Here is a 14,372-nt window from a genome sequence, read left to right on the forward strand (position 1 = left end):
GACTTGCTGCCCTTTTAGCATCTAAATTGAAGGAAAAGAAAAACAAATATTTCCTGCAAAAAAGAAAAATCTCACTTTCAACATTTAATAAGTTGCCTTGGTGTTATTTTTAATAACACTCTTGCATATTGGTAAATGGCCTGCATTTGTATAGCGCTTTTCTAGTCCTTAAGGACCCCAAAGCGCTTTACACTACATCCAGTCATCCACCCATTCACACACACATTCACACACTGGCGATAGCAAGCTACATTGTAGCCACAGCTGCCCTGGGGCGCACTGACAGAGGCGAGGCTGCCGGACACTGGCGCCACCGGGCCCTCTGACCACCACCAGTAGGCAAACATGGGGTTAGTATCTTGCCCAAGGATATTTGGCATGCAGCCAGGAGGCAGCCTGGGATCGAACCACCGACCTTCAGAGGCTGACCTGCTCTGCCACCTGAGCTACAGCCACCCCTTACATATTTACAGAGTGTTCCTGGCACTGAAGCGCTTCTACACACTTGATTTCATAATGATACATTGAAAAGCAAATCCTATAGCTTACTTAGTACTTGCGGGCAGAAGGAAGATAATTAACAATCGGACGGTCTGATCTTTCACTTCAAACTGAAACATTCACTGCCCATTACACGCAGAGTTTGGAAGCAGCAAAACAATCTAGTTCTATCACAGCCATCCTGTTGGATTCGGATTCTTATCTTTCTGTATTCCCCAGCATGTCTGTGTTTGCTTTCAGACCATGAGGCAAGAGCGTGTGACCTTCTACTATCAGTGGGGTTGAGGGAATTAGACCACAGTCCCTGCCAGGGTCACCATGACAGCTTTTCTGACCATGAAATATTCTCACTGTGCATGAGACACCAGCTGCACAAAACAGCAGGAAAACGGGCAGAAGATCATGGAAACTATTCTCCAAATTAAGTATTGCTCTAGTGTGTCCCAAAGAATTTCTTTTATTCATATTCATATCCGCTCGTGAACACTGTGTTTTGTTGCCTTCAGTATTTTTTCTCTCTCGTGAGGGAACAGTGAGTTATTTGGCTCTTTCTCAAGATACGCTGATAATTCCAACCGAATCTATAGTTTGCGTTCCTTTGCTTTTTCTGGGGAAAAGCACTTCATAAGGTATGATAGCAAGCCTCTCCAGTGGACCGTGATGTATGCTGCAGCCGGGGGGAGAAACGCTGAGAAAACTGTACAAAACATGAGAACTATCATATCTTTTTTGCTCTACAGTGTCCTTAGCAAGAGAGGCATTGATAATTCATACTTAATATACAGTTCATGTCTCACTTTCTTTTCCATAAGAGTGGACTGGCTCCATTTTGCATTCACTAGACTTACTGTTTTCACCGCAGGCTGTGAGTCATCTAAAGTGAGAGCTCTTTAAATGTTAAAACTATAAAGAAAAATGTCACTGCCCATAAAGTAGAAAATTGTAGCGCTTCGTAGTCGTGCTGAAAAAGACAGTTGGTATAACAGATCTTCAGGAAATTACAGCTCTGAGCACCCCTGCATGGCCTCAGTTGGGCAACACACAGTGGAAAGTCTGACATATATGGAGCTGTGTTTCTGTCTAGGACACACAAAGATGCCTCTGAATGGTTTATATGAACTGCCGTGTGTGGTCTTGCTTTATGTCTTCATGTTTCTGAGAAAATGCTGCCATCTATTGGTCCAATAAGCAAAATGAACAAAAAGAACTCAGTGGTTCGCATCAGATTCTCCATCAGCCACTACTCTATTTTCATAATGTGCTTATATGTATATGGTACTACACGAAAGAGCATGGTGACCAGAAATACAGATGGAAGTGTAAAAACCAGGAGTCGTTTTCACAGAGATTTTTTCTGAGATTTTGCATCTGTGTCATCTGCAACTGCCTTCAAAATAGTCTGTTTTTATAGAAAACAAAGAATCTCTATCACTTTCTGTGCAGCAAACAATGCATTTTTATGTATAGACATCATATGCCACCCAATATTGCAGCATTAAAGAAAAATTTATAAAAATTCAAATTTTAAATAAATGTTTCATTTAATATTAGATTTACAAGAATGCATGGATATTTGATCCCACAGCAGGGTGGTATAGCTGATGCTAAAATGCAGACATTTACAGGGCTATGACTTTATTATGTGTCTTGGCGGGAAACAAGATTAGAGCAAATTGTAAAATTTGTTTCTATTGCGTCATATTTCTCTCTGCTGTGCCTTTTTAAAAACATATCGCCGAGCACTGGAATTAATGTTCATCTGGTGTGATGGAGGTAATTTCCGTATATTAGTGATATATACAGTCGGTGTGTGTTCTAGACTAGTCCTGGCTCACACAATAAAAGGAGATATCCACTTGGGGGAGACAGAGCTGCATTAAGGTTTTGGCTGTATTGTGCCATTAATATTGCAGCTGGTAGTTGCTACGTGGAATTGCTCAGAAATTCTTGGTGAAATCAGTCTTGGTCAGGTCATCTTGTTTGCTTTTAAACTGCCTGGTGCACCAGCTCCTTGTATTTCATCTGTGCTTCCTTCCCATTCATATGTCTGCTACAGTAATCGGAGTTATAACTATGATAAAAGGTTAATTTAATAAGCCTAAGTCACCTTTGACATTCTCATAACGTATTAAGAATAGAGCTGGGCGATATGAGATTTTTTCATATCACGATATGTTTTTTTCATTTCAGGCGATAACGATATCTATCACGATATAAGCCAAATAACTATATTTGTAAGATTTAAATGTGCCATTGCTCACAAGTAAAATGTGAAATAATCAGCAGCTTGTTTTTAAATATTTATTTCCCATAATAAGTTCAACAGGGTAGATGTACTTAAGGAACATGAGACTTTTTCAGATAAATAAAGGCAAATATTGCAAACTACACAAAAGGCAGCCGCTAAAGCGTTTAAGTTTCAAAACAGAACAAACGAAACAGACTACTAAATTGTCAATTCCACTTAGAAACAAAATATTAATTCTAAAAATAAATCTTAGTTTGTTTTACAGAAGAACAGACAAAACTGACTAACTTTTGTCAATATCAAATAAACTGAGAACTAAAAGGAAATTCTCAATCTCTCCTTGTTGTATAGCTTAGCTTTTCAAACAGTTTTAACAGTTACTTTAGTCTGACAAAAGCCGAATGACGAATTAGCGCTTCCAGTCAGAGACTGAGGCTACGTCCACACGTACACGGGTATTTTTGAAAACGGAGATTTTCCGTTTCCGTTTTAAAAAATAATCCCGTCCACACATAAAGGCAGAAATGAAGGAAAACGCTGCTATGAACATGCCAAAGCAGCAGGTGGCGCTAGATTCCTAACCGTGCAGAAATGTTGGCCAATCAGAAGTCTAGAAGCCTCGGTGGGAAAAAGTAAACAAAGCTGGGGCATAGAAGCAGAACCGAGTCGTATGTGTGGAGGGACAGTAACTGTGTGTATATGTAAGCATTTAAACACTGCAGAGAGTAGAATTAACAGTATTGTAGAAATTCATTTCACCGAAACAATAACGTGGCGCACAGTGTGACGCATGCACCAGTTTATTGTATTTCCAGACTTGCTTTCGGCACAATTTACAGTGCACGCTACTCTGTTTTTTGTCAGACTTGAAATAGCCGAAATACCTTCACACTACGGAACTTCTATGGCTCTTCCGTTCGACAATCTCTCCGGCGTTGGAACCATCATGTTTTCTCTTCGGTCACGCTCGGTTGATTTTTCTAGTCGGCACACTCATTTCCTCCATTACCCGCTGGCTGCTTCCCAAACAAACACACGTGTGGCTTGGCACTTGTGCTGTACGTAACAAGTCACGCGACGTGACGCTGCGGCTGTGATTGGTTCGGCTCTGCGCTACTTAATTTGGATTGGCTGACCTTTTTTTTTTTTTTTTTTTTTTTTAGAGGACAAGAGCGGCGAGGTCTATCGCGATAGCTTAATTTCTCTATCGAGTAAAAGTTATATCGCGATACATATCGTTATCGTTCTATCGCCCAGCTCTAATTAAGAAATACGGTGCACTGATCTGATTATCTAGTGTCTTGCGGAGGCCCTTTTGCCAGTACTAGGCCAGACTCCAGGCTGCAGTCTGGGAGGTGACAGCATGCTGTGTGCTGCCAAAAGAAACACACGCAATCTGTCAAGATTACCCCCGCTTTTTTTTTTTTCAAGGAGTAGAGACACAAAGATTTGATTTATTAGTTTGTTTTGCAAAGAATAGAAATGGAAAATTAAAATGTTGACAAAACTAAATCATAGTTAAAATATGTATGAATGTGAATGCATACAAAGCTACACTCTGTAATATCTGGTTTCCTTCGAGGTGTGGTGAACTCTATTTTCTGCTCTGCTATCTTGGATATCAATCATTTGTTTAATATAAGGCTAATATATAATGCACAAGCCTTCAGATCTTGTCATTACTTGATGTAGTAAATAAATCTATGATTCTACTTATCCACTTAGCCGTTGCCATGCCTTTCTTTATCGCTTTTTTGTTGCTTTAATGAAGGTGGTCGCTTGTGCTTTATGCTGAGGTGTCATATGTGTGCACCACAGTGATGTGTTGTAGTGTTTGCAGCAACTGAGACTGTTTTTTGTGCGTGATGCACTTGAGTTTTGTCCTGTAGATTGGCTTCCATTTTCTTGCTTTTGTTCCTCCAGCCTTTGGTTCTTGAAAAATCTACTTGTCCCTCTCCAGCCATGTTGCCCCTGGTAACCAGGGGGAAACGCACACTGACGTCACGCGTGGCAAGGGGAAGTAATCGCTGAAAAAAGAAATGTTTTACAAAGCGTAGAAGATGAGGCGTAAGAAAGGTAGCACGAGAAGAGAAACAATGGAACAATGACAGCAATTACTGTATGTGAGTCCGTCAGAGGAAAACAAATAAAACATGTTTTCACGGAGTGGCATTCATCCCTTTTGACTGACTGTTGTAAGGTGATGATGAATTGCGAGCCGTCAACCGAAGGCCAACAGCTCTCCACTGTCATCGTGGCTGGAAGTGTCTTACTGACTGCATCAGCTTGCCTGTAGTAGAGGTTGCTCTGTGATGGTGTTGAAAGGCCAAATGCCCCAACCATTACAGCTTCCAAAATGTCACATTTTTAGCAACTAAAGGTTTTTGAAATTAATTTTAAAAATATTTTAAAAGCCATTATTCCAAGTATGCATAGATGATGACATTTATGATGATATTTAACACACAGCCAGGCTGGAGGCACTGCTAATGAGGAAACTCTCCCTGCTGTGGTTTCATTTTCCTTTTTTCCTCATGTGTGAGAAGTTCACTGCTGAACCATCAGTCAGAAGGATGTATTGACCATGACTTAGTTTTGCCTCTGTCTAATTTTTGCATTGCTGTCTTAAATGTATGTTACTTCTGTAAATATGTGTGAAATATTATTCAAATCTGCAAAAATGAAATGGGTAGTCCATATTATACACATTATTAAAACATGCATCCTCTTAATTAGATTTTAAAGAAAATCTGCTTTCCCTGATCTTTTTTTGCTGTAGTTGATGCAACATTGTAACTAACTTAAAAAAAATTATTGAATGCATTCTCTGATCTTTTGGCAGCCAGTGCGCTGCTTTTGTTCATAGGGAAAGCTGATTTTAGACAGATGGATCCAAAGTGCCTGTAGTGGTCACTGGGTTGTATTTGCATGTTTGCAAGTGTTATGGTTAGAATTTATTGGAATTAGAGCCAGACTGATATATTGGCCGTCTAATGTTATCGGTCCTTGTTGGCTATATAGCAATATATGAGCATCAGCATTTACAACAGGCAATAAATGAGAATTTAACAAAGTAAAGAAAGTACAGGATAAACAGAGATAGTGTCAGGCAGAGTGTTAACAAATAATCCAAAGCTTGCTATGACAATAAAAAGTTTATTTTTAAACCGACAGGTCATGTTGTCTTAGTAAAGATTCATAAACCTGCACATAACAAAATTTCAGGAAATCAGCTTTTTTCGTGTGCTTGAAAGAAAAAATATGGGTCCATATGTCAGATTTTTAAATTGCTCAATATCTGTATCGGTACTGGTCTCAAAAATCCTATATTTGTTGGTTCTAATAGTAATATCAAGTTTTTTTTTAGCTTCTATATCTATACATTTTGCAGTCTGTTTTTCTTCTGACTATAGAAAGGCTTACATTTGGTAGCAAGCACTTCTACTTGACAAAACAGTAATCTGTGGCATAAAAGTGATAATTAGAAGGAACCATAAACGCGATAGATGTGCAAAAGATAATATCCAAAAATTTGATGAAAACATTTAGTGGGTTTTATAGTCAGTCTTCTATATAGTAGCCTATAGTCGTCTTTTGATAGTCCTTTTTGTCTGGTGGGAAAAGAACAACATCCAAACAGCTTGAGTTTGTTAGTTTTGTATTTCCTGATTTGAAATCTTCCTCTGGGTACCATTACACACTCACGTAATAAATATCAGCTGAGCAATCAAATTTTTTTATTCCCACAGACAAAAAGAAGTAATAATAAAATGTTCTCTTCTGTTTCCTCACAGGATTTGATTCTATTTGTGGTGGTAGAGTTAAAGTGCACGCACCCATACGTGGAAATGTGCGCGCGCATGTGTGTGAAAGGAGGTTCTCCCACGCCGATTATTAAATAAAGTTATAAATACTGTGCCAATAAATAACAATAACTACAGTGACAACGTGGAACTAAATACCAGAGCAATGACCATCTTCCCTTTTCACTCAGTCCACTGTCCAGGGCACAGGCGAGACGTTCAGGGAACCACTGCTTTTTTCTGTTACTGTACTCTGAGGTATCATAATATATAAAAAGGAACTTTTGCTTTAGATTGTCACACTTGGTGGGACTGGATATAAAACTGGATAGATCTTAAAGTAAAGTTTAGCAGGACTTCAAAATATGTACTAAAGTTATTGTACAAAATAACGTCAGCTGATTCTGTGATGGTCAGGTGGGAACTTTTCTGATTTTATACACAGAATGATTCAGCTGGTGGCGCTAGTCTTCTTGCTTTGCCCTGCAGCAAGATAAGCTTGGTGTTGCTGCAGTTTCAGGTTAGATTGGCCCTCCAGCTCACAGAGGAGCTTGAGAAAGGCAAGAACTACTGACACAAATGCTGTTCGTAACAGCAGCACGAGTTAGTCCAACCAGTGGACCAAAGATTCCCTATAGAGAGACAGGTAAATAATGGCCAGGACTCTCACAACAGCAACCTGGAGAGCCTGCTAGTAAGGAAATATTGGTTGGAAAGTGCTGGGGAGTTAGCTTCACTGCAGAATGTTATGTTCCAGAAAAGGCTGGCTTATCAATCAGAAAGCGTAGTTACAGTTATGATTGCAGGAAGTCAAACGTTTCTATTTCAGTTTATAATCTTGTCTGAAAAAATGTTGACATTAGCTAAAACCTCTCTGGGAGATGTCAAATAGGTAGCCTGTGGTAGTGTTTTTGCTTTTTTCTGTGGTGTTAGGAGACATTTCAGATGGTTTCTGCCTGGTGGTATTTGACTGTGTTTTTAATTTGTTTTTAAAAAATGTAAGTACACTGTGTCTGTAGAACACAACTGGGCATTCCTCCAACGTGGTTGACTGGAATCATTTGTATATCCTTGCTCCTAGTCTTTGAGGAGCACCCACTCTTTTTGAAATACTAAAGCTAGTGTTGCTAGAGTGTTTGTGAGTGCATGCTGGGTTCCAATTGTGCTTTTAATACTATGCTTGCAACGTTTGATATTTTGAATGTATTTATATAATAATACATACAGCATAAATTGAGCACTACTACATAGTAGTATAGTATTCTGATCAAAAATTCAAAGTTGTTGGTTATTCAGAATAATCATTATACATATTTGGAACACAGCTACATGTTCACATTGTCACTGTGAACAATTATGCTATCCATACCTCTACAGCGTCACTGTTGTGTAGGAATCTGTAGCCAGAGGTGCTGTGTGTGTCTTTATTCTTTAAGTTACTGTATATATGGAATGCCTTCATGGAGGTCACATAATAGTTACAGGTAGGTCCATGAGTATTTGTATAATAGCGGAATATTTGTGATTTTGTCTCTAAACACCAGCATTTTCAATCATACATTTAGGATCTGATTGTTGTAGTATTGCATTACCTGTTTAGGACTTAAAGCCATTTTCTTCTATTTTCAGAGGTTTGAAAGTAGTTGGCCAAGATAACATAATTTGGTTTTGGTACTTGGATGAAAATGCTGGAGATCTAGAATCTGTGAATGTCACCAAGTGCTGTGTTTCCTCCTTGCAGAAGCTCTGCCAGGCTTTTGCTGCAGTTGCCTTCAGATCCTTGAGAAGCTTTTTCTCATTTCTATCAGCCATGCATGCCTGTAGAATAACATGGTCTCGACCATGTTTGACAGATGATGTGACCTGCTTTGGATCAGCTGAGCTGTTCCTTTCCATCTCTATACTTTTCTCCTCCAATCATTCTGCTACAAATGAGTCTTTCTGTCATCTGTCCAAAGATGTTTTTTTTTACTCCAGAACTAATCTGCCCTTCTTGTTCCTGAATGTAACTCGAGGTTTGAACACTGTTGTAAAGTCACTGTATTTTCATTCATGAAGCTTTGTGTTGTTTGTAGACTTTGACAATGATACACATGTTACTGAGATGGTTAGATGTTATTAAGGTGTAATTCTTAATCATGGAAATAATTCTGTCATCATGCACTTTGTCTTCTGTGAGCTACCCAGGGCATTCCTTCTTTTTAAGAATGTACAGATTGTTTATTAGGTTACTCCTAAAGTTTTTGCTATCTAAAATTGCTTTTTCAGCACATTTCACTTGCATCAACATCTCTCTGGCCCTCAAACTGAAAGTTAAGTGAAAAGCTATAAAATGGCAGTTTAACAACTTAAAAAACATTGGACTAACAACAGAACAGGTCTCACCTGTACTGCTTTTAAATTCTCCATTTACTTTGGAACTGCTGAAAATGGGGGACTATGTATAAAAATGGCTGAAATTCCCAAACAGTCAATATAATACTTTTGCCAAACCTTTTGAATTAAAGCAAAAAGTCACTTAAATCAGTTCTGTCACACTGCACTTCAATCACATGTTGACTGCTTATTTTAAAATCCACCGTGGTGAGGTAAAATTACAAAATTGTCCTTGTTCAAAGAAAGACTTGTGCAACTAACTCTGAGTATGCCATACAAGTATAGGCTATCAACATGTAACAGCAAAAACCAAACTTATAATGTTTTTTAATTGTATATCTTTCTATTTGTATTAGGGTGATTTGAAAATCTTAAGAAGAAACATTGAAGTCATAGCACACATGTTGCTGTAGATTTGTTGCTGGGCTAGTTAAAGCTAAAGTATATTTAAGTACTGTGGGTCGCTTGGAAGAAGCTGGACATGTAAGCATAGGAGAATGAAACAGTTGACATAAGGTTTAAATGAGAATGGCTAGAAGCTTGTTGGAGGCAGTTACTAATCACTAGGCGGAGGAGGATAAAGGCTAGGTGGCTACCTATTAAATTCAGCAGACAATACTGACAAAAGTAAAACTGAGTCTGTCCTGATTGAAAGAAATCACAGCTAGTGGCAGAAGATGTTTAGCTGGTTGCAACCCTCTCCTAGCTTGTTGGGGTTTTTTTTGGTTTTTTTCCCTCGGGTGTGCAAATGTTAGTAAAATGGAAATGCAAATTTGTGCACATGTGCACACACAGCTGTACTCATGGAATTGTTTGCTTTTAGAGGGGATGTCCCCTGAAGCTCAGTCTGGATTGAGGGTTACTCAGTAGCAAAAGTGTGACTTAAGTGCGGTCTGCTGCATCGGGAAATGTACCCTTGCAGAGTTGCGTGTGCCTCGACTCGAGCGCAAGCATGCAAACAGCACCATTACCTCAACCTCTCTGCCTCTCTCTCTCTCTCTCTTTCTCTCTGCCTCTCTCCCTCTCTCTCTCTCTCTCTCTCTCTCTCCCCCTCCATACCTCTCTGTTTTCTCTTCTCTATTGTGTACACACTCCCCATCTCTCCCTCTCGCTCTCTCTCAAACAGTCACACATACTCGCGCTCTGCTCAGCTCTGAAGGATCAGTAGCTTATAAACTGGCTGCACTCAGCAGTCACTCTATGTAGGAAGAGGAAGAAAGGATAAATTGCTGTGACTGGATGGAACAGAATTCCTTTCTGGATTGAGTCATACTGGGCTGGGGCTTTTTAGTGAAGTGAACCACCACAGGTTCACCGTTGGCTTTAGCCAGACAGAACCGGGCTGTTCTGTGCTCAAACCGACTGAATTATTTCAGAATTATTTCAACTCTGGCTGGCTTGGTTTCACTGGACTGTGTTGAGTTTGCCTGCAGGCCTGGGGGATAAAGGGCTGGAATGGAATTCCCCCCCTTTTTTTTTTTACCTCCAAGATTTTGCATCACGCTCTCCCTCTCTCCTGCTTTCGTGCTGCGCTCATCTTCTCCTTTGCACTTTCACAGCAGATATTCAGTGTTGCAGAGCAGACAAAGGCAGCAGCTCTCAGTCCTGTTCTTGTGCTTGCTCCTTTAAAGACAAAAAAGGAGTGGGGGATTTTTCTTCTGTTTCCCCTCGCTTTTGCACAGAGGGAGCTGCTATCGTGACAAATTACCTGCAGAGCTTCTTGTAGTTTGTTATCCACAGGATTTTTGGATGTCATTTCTTTTTTCCGCCTGCTTTTTTTTCTTTTCTTTTTTCTCTCTGCACATTACTAAACTCTGACTGTGACAAAGGAGCGGCACATATTTTACCTGTGTTTATTGCATTACCTCTGATTTATCTTGGCTACCTTTACTATTCATTCATTTGGCTGGTAGTGGTGCTTTTTGTGGTGAAGCCGGGGTAGGCATGGCCCAGCAGGCAGGCATGGGGGTGACCCACCAGGACACCCTGGCAGTGCCCCCCATGCCGAAACACTCCGGCCTGAACGAAGACCTGGTGAAGATCCTGCGTGAGAACCTGCTGCAGCCGGAGAGGCCGCGAGGACACCGGCGATCGCCCTCCTCCATCTCCCCCCGCCTTTCTCCGCGCAACTCGCCGCGACTGCTTCGCCGCATGTTGCTCAACAACAACATCCACAAACAGAGGCGCTTCACTGTTGCACATACATGGTGAGGGCTAAACAGACAGGTGTTCAGTGTGCTGGCGGCTGTAGATGTGGAGCTGATAAATGGGAGGCTGATAAAGGGAATGTGTCTTGTTTGTTTTTTTTATCAGACAACATGTGGTCTAAACCACACCCGTGGCAAACTTTCAAGGTCGCAACTGTGTTTGTTGAGCGCTGTGTGCGCGGTGGGAGGCGGCAGTGTGAAAAGCCATTTGTGTAATTAAACTTTGTTCGCGGTTTGACTTCAGTGCTTTTCCTCTTGCAGAAATGCCAGGTATGTGTGTGAGCGAATCCCCCTGTTAGCTTTTCTTCATGTCTAAACCCTTTTCCCACCTCTAGATAATGAGATCCTCTCTGCCTTTTCCTCACGGTAGTGCTTGTCCCCCTTACTTCTCTCATTCTCCAGTGTCCCTCTGCACTATGCAGCCCCCCCCCCATCCGCCTTCCTGCGCTGTTGCTGCTTTTATCTCTCTGCGATGTATAGTCATGCAATATGTCACGAGATAAACCCCAAAGCTGCCTGTCTTGTTAGGTAATTCAAGGCAGGAGAAGCCATCCATCTCTATGTTTATTCCCTCCTGCTGTGGGTTTCTCTGCACACCTGCCTGCCTCCCTGCAGTTTTTGACTATTAATTAGTCTCTTCCTGGCTGTCTATCAGCCTCTGTTGCATTTACCTCATCCCTTCCTTTCAAGTCGTTTCCAGTCTCCAGCCTCTCTCTCCCATTGCGCCTTTTCGCCTCCTCCCCACTCTCATTGTTTCTCCCCCTTAATCAATTTCACCCCCTCCGCTACACCCCATCCCCTCCTCCTCCGCCTCACCCTCCCCATTTTTTGCGACTCATCTCTCTTTCTCTTCCCTCTCCATTTTTCTTCCATCTTTCTCCTGCCTCTTTCCTTCTTTCTTTTTCAGAATGTCTTCTGTCCCACTTCCTCTACTCTCAATCTCTTCAGTGATTTGTCTCCCTTCTGGCATTTGGATCTGGCTCATGATCAAAAACTCATATTCTCATAAAGAAAATCATATATCAGGATTTCTTTACTCCCCGATCTGTTATTTATTTCACCCTTTGATTCTACGTCAAGGCGTGTTTTATCCAGTCATCTGCCTTTCACTCTCCTTTATATTCTTTTGATTTTTATCATCATTTTTTTCTTTTTCACTATTAATTTATAAATCTGCCATTATTGGTCATTTGTCTTGTGCCCTCTCTTCTTTTTCTTTGCTCTTTGTAGCCGATGGCACAAATACCTGATAAAAGATGTACAGTATCTCATGGCTTCTTGCTATTTTAGTGCAGCCTCCTGCGTGTTTGTACCATTTTAATTTTGTGAATTAATTATCCATGTGCAGATTCATACACTTTCTGCGTGTGTACATGCAAATGTGGGTGTCTGTATGTGATTATTAATTAAGCTTATGTAACATTCGACACCATCTCTCCCGAGTGCCACTCTAGAAAGGAAGCTATTTCTCGCTCTTCCATATTAAGAAGCAGAAATGTGTTTATTCTTGGATTGGGATTTTTCTTTTTTTCCTCATTTTTTTCTAAATGACGCTCAGTCTTGTAGGGCACATCGGCTTGGTTTCCTAGAATGGTATATATCTTTAACAGGTGAAAATACGAGAGGTGCAAAAAGAAAGGAAGTGACACTGGTGGCGTGATGAGTCATTTATTATAGATGAGAAAATAGCAGTGATGTTTAAAAAAAACCCATCGTGACGAGTTAGCTGTTCTATTTTTGGTGACTGTCGCTCAACTGATTTTCTTACTTTGCTTAAGATGTATATGGAAAAAGTCTATCAGGAATTACTACACTCTTATTGTTAAGGAAGATGAATTGTGAGAGTATTTTTTATTGTTATTGGAACATCCCATAAAAAGACCAGTATTGTCTGCAAAGCCACACCCTGATGGGAATAATGTCCCCTGCAACCCAATAAATATTGAATACCCATAAAATAACCACAAGCCTGAGAGATGGTCATGCAACATCCACAAATAGATATACTCTCCTGAGACTGATAAAAGAAACACAGAAGTGTTTCAGCTTAAACTGCACAAAGAAAATGTGGATTATGACACAGAGGAGTAGAATCAGGTTGTGGCTTAAGCATTTCGTCCTTCTTGTTTTTGCTTATTCAGTTCAGGATAGCAGTGGGGCCTAACCTATCCCATCATAGGGCGAGAGGTGAGGTACTCCCTGGGCAGATTGCCAGTCTAACACATAGAGACAAACAAGCATTGATGCTCACAATGTAGAATCACGAGTTAGCCAAACATGCATGTGTTTGAACTCTGGGAGGAGGTCAGAAAACCTTGTGGGAACCCATGCAAGCACAGGGAGAATATGCAAACTCTGCACAGACAGCCCACAGCTGGGTGGTGGATTTGAACTCAGGACATTTTGCTGTAAGACACCACAACTCTGTTTTTATATGTTCGTGTCTTTTAATAAAACACTTTTAAAATTCATAATGGATGTTTGAAGAAGCTCTGCAATGGATTGGCCATTGCTGAGGCTCTCTGCCTTTGACAGTTGGGTTACCTGCAACCTGAGTAGGGTAATTAGGATGGATAGTTGGATGAATGAATGTTTAATTAGTTTCTTTCTTTCCCCCGATCCTGGTGAAGAAAACATCTCTGTCCTTGAAATGGAGAGACCAAATATGTTTGCTTCAGGGTGACTGTGTGGATCTGTGAAATGTGTATTTGGTTAGATACTGGTATTTGGATCATGACATTTGGGGTGAGAGAAGAACAAGAGCATGAAAGAAGAATGGCCACTTAATAACTAACTTGTTGGTCATGTACCTGTGTTGTGTCTTGACATTTGAAAAAAGGCAGCAGACAGAATATCAGACAGAGATAAAGAGAGTGTGGGAGGAAAGCAGAAGAATGGCTGTTTGTGTGTGCATGTGCGAGCCAGGGAACGGGAGAGAAACAATTTGTTTCTAAGAGGGAGACACCATAAAATGGCTGTGAGCGGTCCGGAGGTTGACAACTGCAGTGTAATTTACTCCAATCACCTCCTCATTGTTTTACAGCTGCAGGGAATCACAGACCACTGTGGTGTAAATCTGGTGACATACACAGTCCTCGGTGGCGCCACTCCACACTTCATTAACAAGACAATCCTCCTCCACGGGCCGATTGGTATGATGTACAGCGTCGCTGTTCTTAGGGACTCGACATTGTGAAAACCATTCACAAATTGTTTTACAGTCACTGTGAGAACACT

At 40.7% G+C, this 14,372-nt stretch overlaps 1 protein-coding gene across 3 annotated transcripts in view; it reads left to right on the top strand.

Annotated features, from left to right (window-relative positions):
* Positions 1-14,372, top strand: part of pde4d (phosphodiesterase 4D, cAMP-specific) — a 206,100-nt gene that overhangs the window by 91,769 nt on the left and 99,959 nt on the right. Inside the window, exon 1 of one of the 3 annotated variants that reach the window (XM_026186602.1) lies at positions 10,062-11,135. The exons of the other annotated variants lie outside the window; for them this stretch is intronic. Coding sequence (XP_026042387.1) covers positions 10,873-11,135 — 263 coding nt within the window. The 5' untranslated portion in view covers positions 10,062-10,872. Of the gene's footprint in view, positions 1-10,061; positions 11,136-14,372 lie in introns of those variants that run through there. 3 annotated transcript variants of the gene reach the window in all.

This window comes from Astatotilapia calliptera, chromosome 12, assembly GCF_900246225.1.
Source record: "Astatotilapia calliptera chromosome 12, fAstCal1.2, whole genome shotgun sequence".
NCBI lineage: Eukaryota > Metazoa > Chordata > Actinopteri > Cichliformes > Cichlidae > Astatotilapia > Astatotilapia calliptera.